Here is a 23,309-nt window from a genome sequence, read left to right as displayed (position 1 = left end):
TGATACCAACTATAACAGCCCAGACCACCCACATGCGATATTGTCTTTTTTGGGCCTGGAGAATCCTTTTACAACCCAGTTCTCAAGGTTTTAAAAGGCCTCGCAAGGGAAAGGTATCCACACCACTTATACGGAGTGTTTCGTTCTCCTTTCCAACCGATGTGGAACTTTACAATAATCGTACATTTTAATTATCGATGAAACCTGAAGTCTATGGGCTCCACAATAAAGCTTTTCAGAGTCTTTTTGTTATCTAGTTGTTGGCAGACCAATAACAGAGATGAAGTGAGAAAATAGTGGTTTTGTGGAATGGTTGCTAACTAAAAGCTACGTAACCATGAAAAGAGAAAAAGAGAGGGAGACACAGAGGATGAAATTGAATGTGGTAGATGGGAGAGGAAGAAAGAGGGATAGAAGTTAATGGGGGTAGATTTTCAATAGTCAGAGAGAGAAACGGTAGATAGGTGAAATGTGCATTGTTCTTTAATTCATTTAATGCTTCATCTTATACATTTTTTGGAATTTAACAAAATAATAAAAATAAGGCACTATTAGAAATAATGTTCAAACAGATTCAAAATCGATAACCAGAATTTTAAGAAAATGCACAAGCTAGCTAATTAGACTAGAACTCAAATCAAATTAAACTTGAATATTTATTATTAAGCCAACTAAACTTCTCCATGCATGACACAATAGCAGCTAACCATCCAATATTTCATAGTAAAGGTAAGATTCAAATGCCCAAAAATGAAATATTAAATAATAAAATAAAATTAAGACAAAAACGGAAAAGTGCAATCTTTCTAACTGAAGATAGATGAAACTAAATAAATGGTAACAATTGCAGACCACAAAGTCTTGACTCAATGTCTCAAAAGGCCAATAAATATTTATTTTTTCACACTACGAAGAGCTCTGGGTCAACAATCTTTATTAAAGTTACAGAGATGAGATCTGTTGGAAGCAAAGTTTGGAATTCAGCATTATAATTAAATAAGAGAAAGAATACAATAGAATATATAGCTTTCTTTTGAGACATTGAGCTTTCCTTTAAAAAGGTAACTTTCACATATAAAAGGTTGTATAAAAGTCAAAGTTGCTCAAACATACATCATGTGCTACAGGTAGTTAATGCTTTGAAAACAAAATCAAAATGTTTACAAAGTGAATGTAAATGAGCATCTATAATGTGTGTTTCCAATAAACCAACAAAGCTCAAATATACAAAAATATGCAAAAGATAGCATATGATTACTCTCACAATATAAGAAGTTTTTAGTATGAATTGGGCACTCAATTCAACTATTACAAGTGAAACATTACCGGAAAAGGGTAACTTGCTCTAAAATAAATATTTGTTTAACAATTGCATCGGCAATTTTTTATTTTTTCTTTTCACCTAGAATGAGTAAACTAAGCTACAGTAGAAACCAAAGTGCGAACCAAGGTAGAAAGCAACAGCAAGCAACCATGAATCACTATGAACTGCAACTAGTGACAACCAATCCTTCTTTTGCATCCCATCTCTAGTGTGATTTATACCTAAGGTTGGTTCTGGAAACTCAGGAGACAACTCCTCAACAGGTAGATTAACTTCCCATGTCTCATTTAGAAGTCCATAGAGATACAAATTCTCCTTCTTTATAAGCACAAGAAATAAGAGAATACTCAATTAATCATACAAACTTTTAACTCTATGAAAGAACATTCTATACCCTACAAATAACATAGCATCACTACTTGCAGCAATATGTCCGTGCTTCAGAGTAAAGCTTACCATAAAAATACATAGCATACCTTTCCAATTCCAACAATAATTACATGAGGTGCAAATGCTATTCCAACCGAGCTATTCATCCAATCATCTATCAAGAAGCAATTTAACAAAAGAAAATTTGAAAAAGATATCCACAGACTTTAAAATATATGCAGACACAAATATCCATAAAATTAGCACATAAAGCCACCTTTCTTCCTCTGCATGCAATTTTGTTTCACAGTCTCTAAACATGTTAGAATATATTTGTGCTAAATCAGTCATGCTTCATGGGACATCTTTCATATCTAACAAAGTTCCACCAAAAAGAATTTTAAAACACTAATTAAACAAGCACGAGTTGGTAACAAACATCCAAAGAAATAAAGTAAATGAAAGTTACAACTTAAAAATTAAACCTATATATTGCATATAAATCACCAAAAATCATGAAGAAAAAGATAGAAGAGCAATGGTGAAGTCGAAAAGCTAACAAAATTTGCAAAGTTTACCAAGCATAGCTAATGTTGTTTCCTCCCAGTCCTAGGAGGCCGCCCCCTACTCCGTTTCTGAGAAGATGTGGTTAAACTCTGTGTGAGGTAAGGAGGAGCAGACATGGGTGACAATCCCAAAGAAACAGGTCCATCAGGACCATATTTTTAGGCCTCCCCCTTTTCTTCTTGAAATCTAGGGTTTTGACAAGGGGAAAAAATTGTAGAGAGATGGTGGAAAAGAAAAAATAAAAAAAGAAAAAAGAAAAGGAAGTGAGGAAAATACAAAAGAAATGAAGAAAAAACAAAAAAAAGAAAAAAAGAAGTAAAACGGTGATGAAGGAGAAGAGAAGAACTGGGTTTTGACAGGAGAAAAGAAATTATAGAGAAGTGGTGGAAAAGAAAGGAAAAAACAAAACAAAAGAAAAAGAAAAAAAAAAGTAAAATATTGATGAAGGTGAAGAGAAGAGCTGTGGGTTTTGACAGAGACAAGATATTGCAGGTGCTGGAAAAGAAAGGAAACAAAAAATTAAATAAAAAACAAAAAGAAGTGAGAAAAAAACAAAAAAAAAGGAAAAAAATAAATAAAGAAGTAAACGTTGATGAAGGAGAAGAGTTATTGCTTAAGTATACTTTGAAGGAGCAGATTTTGTAGGAGCTTTTTGACAGTGAAAAAGAGACCAAAAAAAACTAAAAACAAAAAAAAAAATTAATTTTGACATAAAAATATTTTTAAAATATTAAAAAATAAAAAAAATAAAATAAAAAATTTGATAAAATAAAGGTATAAATAGTTAAAACCCTTAACATACGGGCAGTGGCCAAATCCCCTTTTTTTCGTGGAGCTTTTGGGACACAGCACAAAACCTACTTTTCGTTTTTGGTTTTTAGTTTTCCCTTGCATCTTGACTAGTGAACTCTCTCATTCTGCTTGAACCCACATCCCTTCTTCCTCTCCCTTTAATGATATGTAAGTACCCCATACCCGACATTCAAATTTTTTTTTTTTTTCTTAAATGTGTTTTAGTTCTTATTCGATTGATCATTTGAGATTTGTTTTAAAGTTGTATTTTATTTGCTGAGCAAGTCTGAGAAGAACACTAAAAAGTCTTGATTACATAGTTTTTTTATACGTTTTGTATGTCGGTAAGATAGTTTGATGGATGGTAGAAAAAACTTGACCCATTTACGTTTTACATGTATTTTTTTTTTTTTCCTTTCTTTTCTAAGTAACCAAACGCGGCGTGAATTTGGGATACACTTGGAACCCTGTTGTAGAGTTTCCTACTATTGTGCAGCGCAAGTGTGATCGTTTGGATGAAGCAAAAGTGTAACTTGTGGGTTTTCATGGGTTATGTTTTGGCTCGCTAGTCGCTCCTATAAACGCCTATTACACTTCTCCATGGACTGCAAAATCACCCTTATTTTGACAATCTTTAATTTATAATTCAACTTTCCCTTATACATATAGGTAGAAAAAGTAATCAATGCTGGCAAATGTCAAAAGTTGAATTATCATTTCCAATTTTATGCTTTGTATATCTCAGCTTCAAATTTTTTTCTCCAGCTTTCGGAGCCGACATTAGGAATTTGCGGATCTTCAAAGCTTTTATTATCAATTAGAGAAATTTTAAGCCATACCACCTAGATAACTTATGGGTTGAATGAAGGATAACAACTCATACTTGATGAGCAATATTAACATTTATTCTTAAGCTCAGACTAGTACTGATATAAAGAAAGTAATAGTTGAGAGAACAATGAGATGGTTGCTTCAGTCGTATAATTTACATTCTTCGGTGGTCTGTGGCTTGAATATATGTTGAGTACTTTGTTTCTGGATATAGAATCTTAAAATTTTAAAGACCATGAAAAGGAAACATCTTGCAAATGGGAAAAATAATGCTAACAAGGAAGGTGGAGAGAAGGTTTCTGCAAATCAAGTGGGAGGGGATGTCAAGCCAGCGGATGTAATATGGGTGAAGATCCATAAAGACTCATGGTGGCCTGCACAGGTATGTGCAGAGCTATGTTTTTATATCTTAACACTACCAGATTCTTTTTTATTAAATAAAATAATTGCAGTGTCATCTTGATATATGTAGTTGGCCCTTTTGGGGGGTTGATGGTAACTTAACATTATATCAGAGCGTAATTTCTCTCTGGTTTTTAGTTAAGATCTTGCTAACCCACATTTGTGTTAAAAACTTATGCTGCTCGTTTAAGGCTCAATTTGTTCCTTATTATTGGATGAGCCTAAATGTAATTTCTCCTATTGTGATCTAAATATAAATAGTTGGATCTACTTCCTAATAGCTTAAACATTTAGAATGGATGATAATTTGATATTTTTAATTTTGAGTTAAAATGGAAGAATTTTGAGTTTTCACTTATTATTTGGTAGGTTGTTGATGAGAATTCCATAAGTGCATGCAATAAGCCATGTAGTAGGGCAGCAGGGCAAGTTCTTGTTAGGCTTTATGGAAGTTATACGTAGTAAGTGCTTTTTTCTGCCTCAATGTTTGTGTATCCTTTTGGTTTATGATGATGGGATAACTTGTATCTCCCATGCAGTTTGTATGTAGATCCTATTAAATCTCTTTCTGAGTTTAATATAGTAAGTTTTCCTATGCACCTACATTCTCTTTGACGTTTCCTTCTATTCCATAATATCTATTCACTAGATTTTTCACAGCTATATTCTATGCCTAACATACTGAACTATGTCAGATACTCAAGCAGAATGATGGTTGTTATAGAGCAATATTTCTGAAAGCTTTGGAGCAGGTAACTTATCTTTATTCAGCTACACATTAGAAGTTACTGGATGGTATAATTGCTCCTCATACTTAGTAAAGTTATGTTGCATGCTTGTAATTAATGTTCTTAACATTTGGATTTGCCGTAGGATGTTCCTTGCTCCAATGATGGTAAATGAAAAAGGCAAGGGTCCAAATCTAACGGTTAGCATCTTACAATCTTTCACCGTGTACGGTGTGATATGTATTTGTTGGACAAACAGATTCATTAGCTAGGAGCTAAAACCTTATTAACTATGATATATATTTTGAGATCTTTTACGACTGAATGTTAGGAGAGATTTTATATTGACAAACATTAGAGAGGGAAATGATCTATCATTCAAGGTTTTCCATATTACAAATTTGACCAATAGTAAATATAGTGCCATAATGAAACCCCGTTCAAACGGTTATAAGTCATGTTTGTATATTGTTGCCCATTATGTAAAGTTACTTAAAGAGAATTGAATACAAAGGCCTGTTGGAGATCACTTTTGGTATAAATTTGGTTGGCATGCCGCCCCTCATGTTGTAAATTTGATTTTATTAGCATTGCTCTTTGTTGCCTTTTCTCTTCTTTAAAATAGATTGACGTGCTTATCTAGTAGGAGATCAGCAACAATCTATCTACTATTTATTGCTTATAAACCTCTGCAGATATGCAGTTTCTGCCGAAACTTATAGTTTAAGAATGCGCTGAGACGAAGAATCCAGCTTTCCAACAATATATTTAGCTAACTATTTCCATATATATTAGCCAAAGGAAAATTTAAACCTATTTCTCTCAACTCGATATTCTTGTATCGGTTGAGTACTTTATATTTTGGGGCTGCTTCATGATGCAAGTCCGACCATTGTACAGTCAAGGAAATGGAAGTAGATGCATCAGATTTTGTAAGTTTTGATTGTTAAACTTGCTCTATGTGTTGAAAACTGCTTGTGTTTGTTTTGTTCTTTGGAAGATTATAAAATGTACACACCTGGTTGCATACACGTTTCCTTCTAGAACAGTAATGGGTTAATTCTGTTAGGATAATTACTTGCATGCAAGTTTCCTTCTAGAACAGTAATGGGCTAATTCTGGTATGATAATTATCACACTGCTTAGTATTCCAAAGGCAATTATTTTTTCAGAAAGGATAAAAACATATAGCAAAAACTGTTTAAAAGATAATCTTGTTCAATTTTTTGAGTTGTTATTTTTTCAGAAAGGATAAAAACATATAGCAAAAACTGTTTAAAAGATAATCTTGTTCAATTTTTTGAGTTGTTCTTTATGCTTTCTTTGTTCACTGGATTGTGCTGTTGTCTGGTTTTACATTCGTATATATTTTATGGAAGGTAAATTCCCATTCAAGAAGACGAACAAATACTGTTATACCTCAAACAGAGGTGAAGGAAAAAAAAATACTTTTAAGAAAGGCTAAAGAAGAGAACAACAAAGCTTCCAAGAAAGGTGGCGTGAAACTAGATAGTGAAAATGCGAAAAAGGAAATGAATGCCAAGATCGAGACAGCTAAATCCTCTAAGCAGGGTGGGGTGCCGAAAAAGCACCAAGTGAGAACCTCAGATGCTCAAGCAAAAGGAAGAAACAGAGCTTCTAAGCTTGATGGGGTGCAGAAGAAACGTAAGTTAGATGATTTAGGGGTTACAGAAAAATCAACTAGCAAAACCTCTGGGAAAACTTTGGTTAAAAACAGTAAGCAAGATGAGGTGCATAAAAATGTCGAGCAAAATAGTTCAAGAACTGTTAAAAGTAGAAGGCAGAAAAATATTCAAGATGATGTGCTGAAAGAGCCCAAGTCGAATGACTCGAGCATTGTGGACAATTTGAGAAAGAGAACTGCAAAGCATGGCAAGGTGCCTAAGAAACATAGGGTAAATAGCTCTAGCTGTATGATATGTATATATAATATATTTCTATATTTATCTTTTTATCAGTTTTGCTTTTCTTGTAAAGCAACCTCACTACTTCTTTCTGTAGGAAGAAACGTCATTTGCAGAGTCTCAAGAGCGAAGTGCACGAAGATTGAAAGTGATGCAAAATCTTGGCCTCGTTGCTCCTTTTGGATCTCCATTTGTTAAAAATGGGCATGTTGCTCCTTCTTCGGCCTAATCTTATGTAGCTACATTATGTTGTGCATTTTAAATTTCAAAGTTTGTACAATGTAATTTTAACTTCAGTCTGTGCTGAATATTTTCCTGTCTGGTGCTGGCATTGATATAAAAGTTCCTTGGTTAATGCAAAGGTTCTACATTGTATAACCATCTAAACAAAACAAGGTTTGTATTGTACTCTTAAATAGTGGTTATATGCATTTTCTTTACAATTTAAGTGCTCGTTTGCTGTTTTCAGTTTTTTTCTTGAAGTTTTAACTTAGATTGTGTGTAATTGACTTTTGCTTTAAATAATGGTTAGCCTTCTCGCCTGAATTAAATAAACTTAAGCCTTTCAAACCGTTAAGTCATATTCATTTTACTAATTATTTTTTACTATATACAAATTCATATCATAATATTTTATCATTTATAATTATTTTTAGTGTACTCCCATCTTGAGGTTTATCTACATGCACTACACTCTAAATAGCTCATTTGCTGACTTCTATGCTTATGATTTGTCAGTTTTTTAAAAGAAGTTTATACTCAATTGTTTAGTTTAAACTTCAATTGTTTATGATTGATTTTTGTTTCAAATAATAGTAAGGCTTGTCACCTGGCTAGGCTTGGAAAAATAAAAAATAAAACTTAAGGCTATTTCAAACGGTTAAATTATTTTCATTTTACTAAATTTTGTTGTAGATTTTAAAAAAAAAAAAAAATGGAACTTGCAATTTAAACCTCTTATGAAATGAAGTGCGAAGTACAATATTTGATTTGTATCTTCTCATTTTACTTGCAACCCTTATATAGGTTTAGTTTTAGTACATAAATTACAAATTAATAAGTACAATCAAAGCTTTAAAGACTATTCTTATAACCTTTCAAAATAAATGGTGGTAATCCACCTATATCGTATTTATTTATAACACTCCCTGAATATCCATCATTTAAGAATTATTACTTCATTAAAACTTTGCTAGAAAAAATTTAATGGCAAAAAACCATAGCATAGCAAAATAAAAATGGGACAATATAATTGATCCTTATAATGGTGTTGGACATGCTAAATCTATCTTATTAAAATCTTATTTGAAAATCTATTAAGACAAAACTCGAACAAAATAAAAAGAGTAATAACACATTTATTGTGCACTTTGGTATGTCTTTCTCTCTTGCTTGCCCTGATGAAATACTTCATTTCTAAGATTGATCACTTATTCTTATTATCCCAATCCTATGTAAAAGCGTTTTGAATATCATCATAGACAAAACTTTAGGGAACAAATCTGCAAGATTCTCCCTAGATCTTATCTGTTGAATATCAACTTCAGTTTCTTGTTGAAACTCTTGAGCGAAGAACAATTTATATAGAATATGTCTGGTTCCATGACCTTTGATATATCCACCTTTTTACTTGGGCAATGCATGTAACATTATCTTCATATACGATGGATGAAATGTTTGTAATGGGTGATAGCCCATCAGAACTTCGTTTATTGCAGTTTTACCCAAAAAAAAAAAAAACTTCGTTTATTGCAGTACGACTCTCAACCATACACATTCACTTCGTGAAGTGTGAGAAATCTTAGAATAATTGGAAGATGTTGCAACTACATTTTTTCTTAGTAGATCGCATAGAACTTGTGATGTTATCTCTAGCATTATTCTTAAAAAATCTACACGGGGCTAAATATAAATTATTATTTGTGATTCATTCAAATTCAAATTTTTTAAAGTTGATTAAAAAACTTTTTCTTATATAATAATTGACATGTATGTCTTTATAGAGTTACCTAATATGTAGGTTGTGTTTTATTATTAATGATGTCAAATAACATTTTTTATCAATTAATAACAATTTTGTGTTAATTAATTCAGTTATGAGTATTACTACTGCACATAAGAAAGGGCAAATCTCATTCTTTACTAAGAAAAATAAATTATATGAATATCGATACTAATACATCCTAAATTATATGAATATTGATACTAATACATTCTAAATTATATACGATTTAACATATTGTATTTTAAATTTTTTGTTTTGGCATTCCTTTGAACTTCACTTTTTTGGCACCATTACAAGCTTCTACTTTTCCTGTTACCGTTTATACCCTTCTTCTGTTTTTTCTATTAACTTTTTAATATAATTGTCATATCATGGGGTAAAAAATGAAGGTGCAAAACGCTGAAATTTCCCCTCCCAAAAAAAAAATTATTAGTGGAAAAACAATAAAACTTGTTCTTTTATTAAAGAGAATATCATTTTAATAATTTAGTAAAGTTTTAAAGGATTGCAAACGTAAGTGTTGAAAAAAAAACAATATGTACATATTATAGAGATTTCAAAAAGAAAAATCATAAAGATTTATAAAAAAAGGCAAGAAAGTATTTATAAAATCTAAAAGAAAATTTTGAAAGGATATTTCTATAAAATATGTTATTTTATTTATTATATGTATTCTTCTATATTTATATTTATTATTCTTAAAAATACTTTTAAGAGTTTCTAACGTGTATTTTTTATATAAAATTTTACTTTTCCAAAAAATAAATTGATTTTTCTTTAATGCTTGTTCAAAATTTTTATTTGTATTTATGTTTTCGTAAGATATGGTGTATTATATATATATATAAATTTTTTTTTCAAAGTTTTATAACTATATTTTTTTTTAAAAGAATGTTTTTATCCTAACAAGTTTAGTTAATGAGGATTATTTCAATTTTATTTGGATATTAAAAGGGAAAAACATGTTTATTTTATTTTACGTTTGTTTTCAACTTGATGATATTCGGGTATCGGGTATCAGGTAAAATTTTCTTTTCTTTTTTTTTTTCTTTTTCTTGTAGCCCTAAAAGCTATTAGGGTTTAATATTAAGTGTTTATGATTTTAATTTAGGATTTTGATACCCATTTAAAATTGTTAATGACCTTGTATCTTTGAAAGTTTTAAAATTTTGAACAAGTTTTGAAACACAAAAAAGAAGTTCCTAAATCTTTGAAATTAATCAAGACTGGTTTTTCTGATATTTTTTATATTATAGGGATTATATGAGATGTTTTGGAATTATAAAAGTAATGACTAAGGCTAAATTAAATAATTTTTTGCTAGAACTCTAATCTGAAATTTATATGGGAATTAATACAGAATGACTATTTGAATTTATTTAAAATATTTTAAAAAAATTTAGTACTAAACTTTTTATGGATGAAAATAGACATACTTATGAATATGTAAAAATTGATTTGGGTTGATTTGGATATGTTTTCAATTTATTATGAAAATTTTAATTTAGACTTTTTTACTTTTTTTTGTACAACAGTAGTATGGTCCATTTTTAAAATTTTAAAACAAATACAAATGAAATTATTTTGACTTGAACATTTTTATGTATTATCCTCTGTATATCTAAAATTGGTAGAAAATTTTATCTTTCAAATTTTTTATATTTTTCTAAGTTATCTATATTTAATTGTCTGAATTTATTTTCTAGTCAATTTAGCAAATAATAAAATTCAATTTAAAATACTTTCAAGTCTTTATTAGACCTAATAATTTTTATATAGCATTTATAGTAAAATTTTACTTCTTTTGGACTTTTATTTTATTTTTAATGAATTTTTATTTAGACTGAACTTCCTATGAAGTATTGATTTTCAATTTCCGTTACTAAATTCAATTTGACCATATTTTCAATCTTTGTTTGACTTTTAAAATTTTATAAGAGTATATATAAGTATCTAGTATTAGTCTATAAAATTTCAAATGAATACAAAATTTTATAAAAAAGAAACAGATTGAACATTAAGTAAAAGTTTCTAAAAATCTAATAGTTTTAGTATACTTTATTAATTTTTCAATAAGTTTTGAATGGTTTTTTATTATTATTTTTCCTATGAAATTTTTACAATGATTACTTATGCATGTGTATAGTATCATTGTAATTTTTTTGATTTAAATGATATCATTTGAATAAAGAATTGAATTCTTGTTTAGGGACTGTTTATGAATTAATAGATTTTTATTTACTTTTTAGTGATTTGACCTTATTGTAGGCTTATAATTTTAAAATTTGAGAATTAGGCTATGATAATCTTATGATATACAAAACAACTCTTATTCATTTGGTTTGAATTTAAGAATTTGATTTTAGAATTTATACTAAAATAATTGTAGTGTATTATTGTTTTGTTTATACTTATAGAGACTATTAATGTTGTTTATAGGTTGCTTATCTTTTATGGATTTTTGCTGATTAAGGTAAGTTACTAAGCTTTTTCCTTAAACCATTACAAATATGTAGTTTTAACATGTTATTTATTTATTTTAAGTTTTTTTTTTATAATTTTATGTTTTATGAATATATATTGCACAAATAACTTGTTAGATTATTGATATTAAATGTTAAATGGATTTTATATTTTTTTATGCTCTAATTGTTGATAATTAGTAGACATTTATTTGATGTATTATGATATGTTTTTGGATATTGAAATGAATCATATAAGGATTTTTTCCTATTTTTTACTTTCAGGTTTAAATGTGTTATCTTATGTCGAATGACCTCCTGATGATTATAGTAGGCCTACAACTCTTAGCTTTGGGTATGAGTATTTATTTTTATTAAAATTTATATTTTCTCACTTCTTACATGCCTTGATATGGATTATCGAATGGGTCAAATTATGTTATTTCAAGTCCTACTAAATAATTAATAATTAGGGTTTTTTTTTTAAATCTCATAAATTTTATATGAAAATTTTGTTTATATTGTTTAATATTATTTTAAAATTTTTATCATGTTATCATTTTAAATATTTTTATATTTATCAAAAATTTAGTAGTTTGTTAAATTTTATACTCATTATTTATTGTTATAGTTTTAACTATACCATAATTTTAAAGTAGTTGGATTTGTTATATGTGATCAGTATTTTAGTTGTTATATATTTTATATTAATTAGTACGGAAGATCTTATTATATGTTAAAGTTTATTTTGTTGATATGTTAAAGTTTATTTTGTTAATTTTGTGAAGATATTTTTAAATATTATCTATGAATGATATTTTGGATAATTTAAAATTATCAAATTTTAAAGATATAAACTTGGATGTGAGTTTTTGTTATGATATTTATTTTATTTTTATAAAATTTAAATAATAATTTATATATTATAAAGATTCTAAATAAATAAATAAAAACGTAATGTCCCATAAAAAAGCAATAACGTATTTATAATTTTTTTTGAAAAGTTGGAACATTATTATTATTAAATATATTATTTTATTTATTACATGCATTAATATTTATATTTATAATTTTTCAAAACAAGACTGGTTCAAAACTTCGAAAATCGAAAATTGTTGTAAATCAGAGAAGCGTCTATTAATGATAATGATAGTGATAATTGGGAAATTATTTATTTATTTATTTATTTTGTTGAATATATACAGATATATATATATATATATATATATCGATTGTTTCATATTGAGCACAGTGAGAGAGACGGGAGACAATAGGGCGTTTGGGTAGGTGGGAAACAATCATGACAATTGCAGTGTGGAAATGTCACCTTCAGCAAACTGTGCGTTTCACAGGCTACAAGTAGGGAATTCCGTCAGTAGCTGCTGCTACAGAAGACCTTCTGCACTGTGTGGCTGCTTTTGCTGTCGGATGTACTGCCGCTATTGGATGTTGATCTTTCCTCCGTCTCCACCTGATCAATATATCCATGAAGGGATTCACCGAAAAAACTTTATCTGTGTGGGGGCCCACCCAACATCTTCACATGATCTCATTTAACTTTTATTTCAATTTTACATTTTTTTTTGGCATATATATATATATATATTATAACATATTAATTCATGGAGTACACTGATTTTAGCTCATCAAAAAAATATAACTATACAGTTGTTTGTATAAATGCATAATTATTACGTTGTTATAGCATTTTCAATAATTAATAAAATTTTAATATATCATTTTTAAAATTTTATCTTGGTATGGATAAATAGTAAATATAAATATTTTAATAATAAATGTTAAAAAATAACAATACCTAATATGATAGTGAAATAATAATTAGTCCAATAAATAGATATAAGGCCCCAATACTATGTTATCATGGGATCCATTACAAAATTTAGCATCCTTACGGAAACACCCAATGGTAAAATAATACTACACTTTTGTAGCCAATTGCAAAATGCTACTGAAAGATGCTTTTATATTGGAAGTATATATAATGCTCTTGATTATGTTCATACATGAAACATGAGAATACCAAAATCATGAACTTCATTGTTTCCGAATAGAGTATAGAATCATGATTTGTTCAGAATGTGTGCGAACTAATTTTCTTGAATTTTGTTAGATTTATTTAATTGGACTAAATCTATCTTTCAAAATTAAATGGAAAATGTTGGTCTCATAATTGTTAATATAATATTGAGAAATTTTTTTGTGCACAATGTGTAGCAAGTGGAATCTTTGCTGGTGCCATATGTAACATACATCCTAATCATTTATAAAAATCCAAATCAGCTTGCTAACTCCGTTAACCCTCTATTATACTTTTTATTTTATTTTATTTTTTATTTGTTTTTCTCCTTTTCCACCTTCTCTTCGCGCTATTTTTTCTTCCTAGAAAAATAGAAACCCTCTGTCCATTGAGTTCCATTCCCAAACCAGTGCTACCCCATCAACACCTCCCAATTTTTGAAACTCATCGAGATTCTTCTCCCTCACAAGATGAACTAGACTTGTTCAATCGATTCCAAAGAAGCCCCTTTCTAGGCTTGTTTGATCAATTTCAACGAAGCCCCTTTCTCTTGAATTGACGGATGAATGTTGTTATGGTGGAACAAATGGTATGACCGCCTTGCCGACAACCACATTAGTACCAGAGAACAAGAAGGGATTTTGGTCATGGTTAACTTCTGTACAGTCACTCTTCCCTGTCATGCTTGATTCATCCACTTGTAGACAACAATTCTGTTTCAAAAACAACCCATCTGCTGGAACTTGGTCTCCTACAATTCTGTTCCAAGAACAACCCATCTGCTGGAACAACACTTACAAGAATCCTCCTACAAAAGGGTTTCTGTATCATGTATGGGAACCTTTCCAAAATAGAACCATAATCATCCTTTTGGTATGTGGTGCACTTCTCATTGGTTTGGTAATGGGGGTTTCTGGGAAGAAAATATGGGGTGAAGAGAATGTGGAAGAGGAGCAAAAAGAAATAAAAAATAAAATAAAATAAAAAGGATAACAGAGGGTTAATGGGGTTAGCAAGTTGACGTGATTTTTTATAAATGACTAGGATGTATGATACACATACACATGATAATTTTTTTTTTTTATTGGTTATGTGCATCAGCAAGGATTCCACTTTGATACACGTTATGCATAGAAAAATTTCTCATGTAATATTATGGCATGGGCATGTGAAACAAAATGTAATAGTATGGTGTGTGTTTATATATATATATATATATATAATATACATATATAATTTTTTTCTCTTCCTAATTTTTCGATAAATTTGTTATATGAAAATGAAGCATTTGATATAAAATAAAGTATATTATTTTATTTTTGATAATAATAAAGTATATTACTTGTTATTTTTAGTGTAACTATAGTTTTATTTTTTCTTACAAATATGATAAATTAATATTAATATACCAACATAAATAATATTCACCCCAATACCAAAGTAAAATTTAAGGCTATGTAAGCTAACTTGGATTTTCTCGCAACCAGTCATTCATTTAAATTAATTGAATATGGCAATTATTAATATATGAATTCAAATTCTATCTCTTTGTCCATAAGCAATGTAAAACCTTGTGAAATATTATATTTCATATGTTTTCACAGGTTCTATTTTGTGAAGCCAAATTTGAAGTTCAAATACTTTGAAAAAAATAAATGACTTTAATATTCTTATATGCAAAATCTGTTGTAAATGATTGTGCAAGAAAAGAAATTAACCCCTGCTGGAAGAATGGAAGTTGGTAAAGATAAAAAGAAAAAATAAATAAAAAAGAAAAAGCTAGAATTCCATTCTTTGTGAAAATCAATCCCTTCAAAGACCCATATGTTCAACTAAAGCAATTTCTCATATTATCCAAGGAAAAAAAAAAAAAAAAAAAAGAGCAAGTTCTCTTAATTTACCCATTTTACCTTATCTTCTATGTAACGTCTTGTAATAAAATAGAAATAAAAAGGGTCTTGTAGTATTTACAGAGGAACAAAAATTTTGGACTCTTCAAAAAAAAAAAAAAAAAAAAAAGAAAGAATCTAAAAGAAAGTTTGAATTTCACAGTTGTGGTGAACACTGGCATAATTTTTTTTTTTTTTTAAACTTTAAAAAAAATAAATAATATATATTTATATATATAAATACAAACGTTAAAGCATTGTCCAGGGATTGGTTGATGCACAATGGCGAAGTAAAGCATGCAAATGGAAATGTGAAAGCGATGCATGGGAAGGAGAGCTACAAGGCAAAGGGATGTTGTCGGCTAATGATGGGTTTGTCCCACTCTCACCCTTTTCTTTACAATTCTCTTTTTTTGAAAATAAATAAATAAATAAAAAAGGCCGTTTGGCGCCGCCGTAAGCAAGTCCAGAGTGCCCCTACTTTGTGCCTCTCTGTAAATGGTTGAGACACGTTACGCATTTTGGCCCATCGAACACCCTCAAAACCCCCTGTTTTCTTTTTCTTTTATGCACTTAGGCATATATGTATATATTCACTTGGTCAGTACCCCCAGTCCCTGGTGTGGAGTTAATCGCTTCTCTTATTGTCATTAATTTCCACTTTCGAGCTTCTTCCATCATAAAAGGGCCCCAAAAAAAAAGAAAAAAGACCCGTCCATTAACTTGTCAAAATAAACAATTAGAATTGGCTTTGGACGCCAGCTAGTTTTACAATGCCCTTTGCCATATAGTTAAGGTTTTTTATTTATTTTTTATTTTTTTATTTTTTGTCCTTTTTGCTTATTATTTTTAAATGGTTTTATTCTTGTGTTTGAAGCTTCCATTTCCATACCCGCCTCGGTCAGAGAGGTTCTCTAACTCTCTCACTTAGTCTCGTTTCTCTTTTATCACTGCAGTCAAACTCTTACTTTCGCTTTACTTTCTCTCAATTTTCCGTTCACATCTTCTCTGCTTCATCTTTTTCCCCCCCTGCTACCTCCGTACTTTTAGAAAATGTGTTCCACCCAACTCCAAACATAAACTTAATTTATATATAAATATATATATATATATATATATATATATATATTTACAAGTGATTTTCTTCTTCCTCACCGCTTTTTAATCTTTTATTCTTTTTCTCTTGGTTTATTTATGTAACAATTTCTTGCTTTTTTATTTTATTTTTCTTATTTTAAGGATATATATATATATATATATATATAGAGGATGCTTCCTTTTCAGAAATTCTACGGGTTTGAGAGCTGGTCAGGTGGACTTGTTCAACAACCAGATTCAGTGGCCGACTTCATGGACGGCGGTGATTCTCTCCTCAGCTCAGCGTCGACCAAAGTGGAGGCCGCAAGATCAGTGGAAGCATGTAAGAGCCACAAGGAAGCTGAAAGGAGACGCAGACAGCGAATCAATGCCCATCTCTCTACCCTCCGCGCTCTCCTCCCTAACACTACTAAGGTCTATATATCTTTCTCTCTTTCTCTTTTTCTTTCTCTATGTTATTGATGCGCTCGGCTGGGGCAACGAGGAGGGCGTTTTCGGTAATTTCAGAACTGCTTTGTGATCTGCAGACTGATAAGGCGTCGTTGCTGGCGGAGGTGGTGCATCACGTGAAGGAGCTGAGGAAACAGGCCGCTGACGTGGCACTTCACGATAGGTATCTAATATGCGGTAAAGAAACTACTGGAACTGAGCTGGAGCCAAAGCCGTGGCCGTTCCCGGGCGAGTCGGACGAGGCGACTCTGAGTTACTGCGACGCGGGATTTGTAAAAGCGACTTTGTGTTGCGAGGATAGGCCGGGTTTGAATGGAGACTTAATGCGGGCAATCCGTTCGGTTCGGGCCACGATGGTGCGGGCCGAGATGACGACTGTAGGTGGGCGAGCCAAGAATGTGGTAGTGTTAGAATGGGCCAGTGGTAGTGGGCAGGACGAGGTTCGGACCCTGAAACGGGCTTTGAAGGCTGTAGTGGAGAATCGGGTGTCGGGTTCTGGGCTAGGACAGATGGTTTCGGGGAATAAGCGGCCTCGGGTTTATGAGTCATTTAGCGAAGGTGAGGATGAACTAATTTAACGATTATTTAAATGTTTTTGTTTCTTTTAACTGTCTTTGATGTAGGGTCAGGTGGTACATAAGAGAAACATGAAAGAGAAGTTAGGGGACGGTACGTTATGTAAAAATGTACTGAGGTTTTGTATATGTGGATGAAATGATATACTTTCTGGAAAAAAAGGTGCAGATGTGCTACAAAATGCCCAAAAGGTTTAAGGCTTTTCAAATGCCACACTTCTGTGGATTTTTTTGTTTTTGGTTTTTGTTTTCATTTCTAAAATTTGAATTTTTGGTATTAAAACACCATGGATATGAGCATGACCCTACTTGGCAACGTTTGGAAATAATCCTTATCCATGAATGACCAAGCCATGCAACAACCACCAAAAGTTCCATATAAAAAATACTACTAAATATTTAGTGACAAATCCAGGAAATTTTTTTTATAGGGGAATTATCTAGTAATAAAGTCATTACACTATATAAAAGATTTCAAGTTCAAAATTTCCTATCCGATATTAAATATAAAATGCAAATTAGGCTCAAATTTCCTATCCAATATTAAATATAAAATGCAAACTAGGCTATTCATAATATAAAATAAAATCAATATTTGTCTTTGATTCTTTTTTTTTTTTTTTCATGTTAAATTTTCATTTTAACAAATATTTTCAATGAAAATTCACAACAAATTTGTATGAAAACATTACAAACAACAAATTCTTAGAGCTTGTAAACAAGCAAAGAACCATACAAGATTAATTCCAATATAATCATTGTTTGTTAAATACTAAAACACTAATCCAAAACAGTTTCTTTTTCTATCATAATTTCCAAATTAAGCAAAGAAGTATATTTCAAATCAAGCCAATTCAAGTAAAGAAAAGAAGAAAAAATTGTAGAAAATCAAGAGAGGTTTCGGCAAGAAGAAAAGAAGAGAAAGTGATTTAGTGAAGAAGAGAAGGATAAAGGAGAAGAGAAAAATTATAAGTGGCAGAGGTGTGCAGGCTTCAATGAAAAAGGGAAGAAGAAATGAAAGCAAGAGTTGTGTTGGTGGCGTTGGGGGTTTAAATGGATGGGTTAGAAAAGACGGGGCAACTTGGTAGTTTCAAAGGGTTGGACAATGTTGTATGTACCCTTGCATGAGTAGGTTCAATTCCACATATGCCCCTCCCAATCTTGATTTTTCAAAATTGTCCTCCCAATTGAAAGTACTATATTTTAAAACTAATATATATATAAATATATATACACATGAGGTCTTATGTGGTGCAGACGTCCGCATTTTGTTATGGTGCAGATCTTCTCAAAAATAAAATTTTTGAAAAAACTGTCGTTAATATTTTATAAAAGATGACGATTTTTTCAAAATCATTTTTAATACTATATATAAAGATAATGGTTTTTTCAAAAACCATTGTATTTGAAAAAAATCCTTACCATAACAAAATGCGGATATCCACATCATAAAATTTTTAATATATATACACACATATACCATTTAAAGTTCCATTGTTTACAAAATGAAAAACTTTTTAGTATACTACAAAATAAATTGGCAACACCAATGCGTACACAAACACATATGTACAAACTAAATTATTCATAATATAAAATAAAACCAACATTTGGCTTTGATTTTTTTTTTTTTGGCGTTTGATTTTCGTTTTAATAAATATTTTCAACAAAAATTCACAACAAATTTAATCGAAAACATTACAAACAATAAATTCTCAACTTGTTAAGAACTGAATAATCATACAAGATTAATTCCACCATAATCATTACATGTTAAACACTAAAACACCAAAATCAAAACTGTTTCTCTTCATATAAGAATTTCCAAATTAAGTAGTGAAGTATATTCCAAACCAAGCCAATTCAAGTAAATAAAAGAGGAAAAAATTTGTAGAAAATCAAGAGTGGGTTTCGGCATGAAGAGAAGGAGAAGGAGAAGGAGAAGAGAAAAATTGGAAGTGGTGGAGGTATGAAGGCTCCAATGAAGAAGAGAAGGAGAAGATGAAATGAAAGCTTGGCGGTGTTGGAGGTTTAAATAGGCAAGAAGAGATGGGGCAACTTGGGAATATCCGAGGGTTGGGAATGCATAATACCTTGCATGAATAGGTTCAATTTTACATGTAAATTTTAATTTTTCAAAATTGTCTTCCCCAATTAAAAGTACTATATTTTAAAGCCATATTCCCTAATATATATATATATATATATATATGTATATATACATACACACACACACACATATACCCCTTAAATTTCGATTGTTTACAAATTAAAACAATTTTTGGTATACTTATTCAAAATAAATTGGCAATATGCATTTTTTCCTTAAATGAAAATTATTTTGTAACCCTAAATATTAATTAAAAAAAAATTCACCATCGTTTTCCAAAGGAAATTTGAATAAGAGAAATATGAATACAAGCAAAGTGTCACCAAGTTAGTTAACAAAAAAATTATAGGACCACTTTTGGGCTTAAGTGAAAAAAGCCTGCAGAAAAAAAGTTTTGATGCAAAATTTAAAGGGAAATTTGACCTAATACCCACCAAAATAAGAGGCTAATGATATTTACCAATTCTTTCTCAAGTATTTTTTTTTATTTTTTTATTTTCAATCTACCTACTTTCTTTTTATTATTTGAATTATACCTCTAACCCATACACCACTCTCTTTTACTAATAACCCATCCACCACATTTCACGTTCAATTTCTTTGTCTCTCTTTTTTTCTCTCTTTACGACCTTACTGTAATTCTCAACCTCCCTTTCACAAACCAAAATCTCTATTATTCGATATAATACGAAAAAAAAATAAAAAAAAGAAAACCATCTTGTTATTCACTCACTTTAGAAGAGAAAAAAAAAAAATCTCTATTATTCACTCACTCTAGAGGAGGGGGGAAAAAAACAAAAAACTGTGTGGAGCTCGTCAACTTCAGTTTCACCAAACTAGTTATGATAGAGATAAAGAAGGTTGTAAAAGAGTTCATCAATGGAGGTCCAGAACTTGAATTGAGGCATTAAAATTCTCTTGCAAAATCTCCAAACACAAAGAAATTACAATCCATTCATAGGGCAATGACTTAGTAAATTTAACATAACCCAGTTTTACAAACTTTTATTTTCTATGTATTATTTTTTAGTGTAATTTTAATTAAAGAACTTTATTTGTTGTATTTAAGTTGATGTTGGTTATATGTGGCGGTGCGCATGGATTGGCTTGGTTCGGTTTTGGACCAAAATACAACCCAATCCATACTTATCGGTTTTACTAATATAGAATCCAAACTAAACCATTAAAGTGTTAAACCTAAACTAAACCAAACCATTTATGATCGGATTGGTTTGAATTGGTTAATCGGTTTGAAACTTATTAATTTATAAATATATAATACAAATAAAAAATTTTTCAAATATAAAATATAAATAATAAATATAAATATAATTTAGGAACAAATGTTGAAGCTGTCGTGAGTCTTGAAGCAGAAGAACAGATGCTGAAACTGCCGTGAATCTTAAAGCCATGAGTCTTGAAGCAAAGGAGCAGATGGTCGAATCGAAGCTTGGCGTGGTTAATGGTTATGGCGATGGATTGGTAGTAAACAACAACAGAGGTAAATATTTAGTTTAAGGTTACAACTCACAATTCGATTTGGGATTTGAGATATAAAAATATATATATATATATATATATATATATTAAAAATTAAAATATAAAAATGAGAAAAAAGTTAAAAATTGATATATAAAAATGAAAAAAAATATTAAAATTAATATATAAAAATGAAAAAAATAAAAAATATATAATTTTTTAATTATATAATATATTATTTGGATTGGATTGGATTTATATTTCCAATCCATAATCAATCAAATCCATACAATTTATAATATTTTGAACTCAATCCAATCCAATTGATGTAAAAATCCAATCCAAGCCTTTAAAAATGGATTGGATTGGGGGGATTGAACGGGTTGGATTGGATTTTGCCCACCCCTAGTTATACGATGATAATTATTTGTTTATTAGAATGGTTAATGAGTATTTTGAATTTAATTGATAAGACAATGATATAACTGATAATTGAGTTTAAATGGAGTTAGTGGGATGTGAAGGTTATTGATATACAAGAGGAAATTCGTTATTTTTCATCGTACTTAAGTTCCAGGAATATTATCGATGGTCGTTATCGTAATTACCGATAGATCATTATTAATTTGGGTTGTGTAATTTTATTTTATTTTTTGTTAATGGATTTTTTTCTTTTAATTTCATTTTCTTTTTCCTTCAATACAACTTCTATTATGGCTACACAATATAAATAATTGTGATATCACATGGAATATTATAAACAAAAATAAAAATAAAAAAATAAAAAATTATCACATGCACAAATTAGCGAATAAATTACCTAAAGCCTATTGATTATACCGATAGGTGCCATTGTTAATTTTATCAGAAAGTATATTATTTTCTATAAAAATTATCAACAGATATCATCGCGATTACCGATAGGGTATTAATAATTTGGACTTTAAAATTATTTTTTCAAACAAAGGTTAATTTATATATATAGCCACTCTATGGTGCAGACCTTAGTATTAATGACAGTTTTTGAAAAAATCATTATCAAAATGAGTATTGATGACGGTTTCTTCAAAAACCGTCATTTTTGAGGGGGTCCACACTGTAGAATTTCACTATGTATATATATATATATATATATTTATACACATATATATAGGGTGAGGCTACGGTGCTGACTGTCCGCATGCGGACTGCACCAAAGCTGACAATTTTCTTAAAAAAACATCGGTTTTGCTGTTACATACATAGAACAAAGCCGACACTTTTTTTTAAAATCGTCAGCTTTGGTGTGGGTCCACATACGGACGGACCGCACCATAGAACTACCATATATATATATATAGATTTGCATTTCCTTATGTTGCTCTTATCTATTTCTTACGCTGTGATTCAATATATTAATACAACTTCTACAGTGGCATTGAATAAATATATTAGCACAAATTCTATGGTATCATATATAATATAAAAATAATTATAATACCATACGGAGAATTATTAAAAAAATAAAGTAACATAAAAAAATTATCGAAATGCGTATTGGAAACACCAATATATGGCATTGATAATTTTTCTATAAAATGTTACTCTCTTAAAAATTTTCAGCAGAAACTATTGTAATTACTGACATAGTGTTGGTAATTTTGGTTACATAAAATATTTTTTTTAATGGATTAATTTATTTTTTCTTTTATTTTTAATTATTCCTTAAGTTATATTAAATAAATGTATAAGTACAAATTCTATGGTGTCACCCATAATATAAAAATAATTATAATAATATATGGAGTATTATTAAAAAAATAATATATACAAAACATTATCGAAATGTGTATCGGGAATATCGGAGATGCTATTCTTTGGAAAAATTACCTACAGAAGCTATCATGATTATCGATAAAGAGTTGATAATTTTGATTGCAATTGTTTTTTTATTAGTGGGCTAATTTGTTTTTTTTCTTTTATTTTTTTATCATTCCTTAAGTTGCATTGAATAAATGTATGAATACAAATTATATGGTATCACATAATATAAAAATAATTATAATACCACATGAAGTATAATACAAAAAATAGGATGCTATAATATATTTTCGGCCTGTATAACCAAACCCTACATCATCATATAAACTTTATTAATGTATTTGGATGGAAAAAATGGAAAACATAGAATCTAAATTGAAAAATTATTGTAATACAACTTCACAACATATTTCTTTCTAACCAATTAATGTCATTCTGCATGAATAAAAAAGCTTCACCACTACT

General features: G+C 29.7%; 3 protein-coding genes across 8 annotated transcripts; 2 read left to right on the top strand and 1 right to left on the bottom strand.

Annotated features, from left to right (window-relative positions):
- Positions 1–637: 637 nt before the first annotated feature.
- LOC107421285 (PHD finger protein Alfin1) lies at positions 638–2,893 on the bottom strand. The gene is made up of 3 exons (XM_016030502.4): positions 2,272–2,893; positions 1,801–1,868; positions 638–1,642 (listed from the first exon to the last, which is right to left on the bottom strand). Exons 1-3 carry the CDS (start codon positions 2,276–2,278, stop codon positions 1,403–1,405), a joined length of 315 nt encoding a protein of 104 aa, XP_015885988.3. The 5' UTR covers positions 2,279–2,893; the 3' UTR covers positions 638–1,402.
- A 161-nt stretch (positions 2,894–3,054) lies between these two features.
- On the top strand, positions 3,055–7,386 carry LOC107421278 (uncharacterized). 6 transcript variants are annotated; one of them, XM_048475469.2, is made up of 8 exons: positions 3,055–3,220; positions 3,481–3,721; positions 3,818–4,265; positions 4,655–4,746; positions 4,825–4,867; positions 4,981–5,037; positions 6,393–6,929; positions 7,036–7,386. In XM_048475469.2, exons 3-8 carry the CDS (start codon positions 4,119–4,121, stop codon positions 7,165–7,167), a joined length of 1,008 nt encoding a protein of 335 aa, XP_048331426.2. In that variant the 5' UTR covers positions 3,055–3,220; positions 3,481–3,721; positions 3,818–4,118; the 3' UTR covers positions 7,168–7,386. The 6 variants fall into 6 exon arrangements, with proteins under 6 accessions (XP_048331426.2, XP_015885974.3, XP_048331427.2 ...); XM_016030488.4 differs by lacking the exon at positions 3,481–3,721 and having other exon boundaries at positions 4,127–4,265; XM_048475470.2 differs by lacking the exon at positions 3,481–3,721 and having other exon boundaries at positions 4,116–4,265.
- Positions 7,387–16,012: 8,626 nt separating this feature from the next.
- On the top strand, positions 16,013–17,692 carry LOC107421281 (transcription factor bHLH30). The gene is made up of 2 exons (XM_048475134.2): positions 16,013–16,844; positions 16,958–17,692. Exons 1-2 carry the CDS (start codon positions 16,602–16,604, stop codon positions 17,456–17,458), a joined length of 744 nt encoding a protein of 247 aa, XP_048331091.2. The 5' UTR covers positions 16,013–16,601; the 3' UTR covers positions 17,459–17,692.
- Positions 17,693–23,309: the final 5,617 nt, after the last annotated feature.

The sequence above is a fragment of the Ziziphus jujuba genome, chromosome 5 (assembly GCF_031755915.1).
Source record: "Ziziphus jujuba cultivar Dongzao chromosome 5, ASM3175591v1".
Lineage (NCBI taxonomy): Eukaryota > Viridiplantae > Streptophyta > Magnoliopsida > Rosales > Rhamnaceae > Ziziphus > Ziziphus jujuba.
This window is presented reverse-complemented; position numbering and strand designations above follow the sequence as displayed.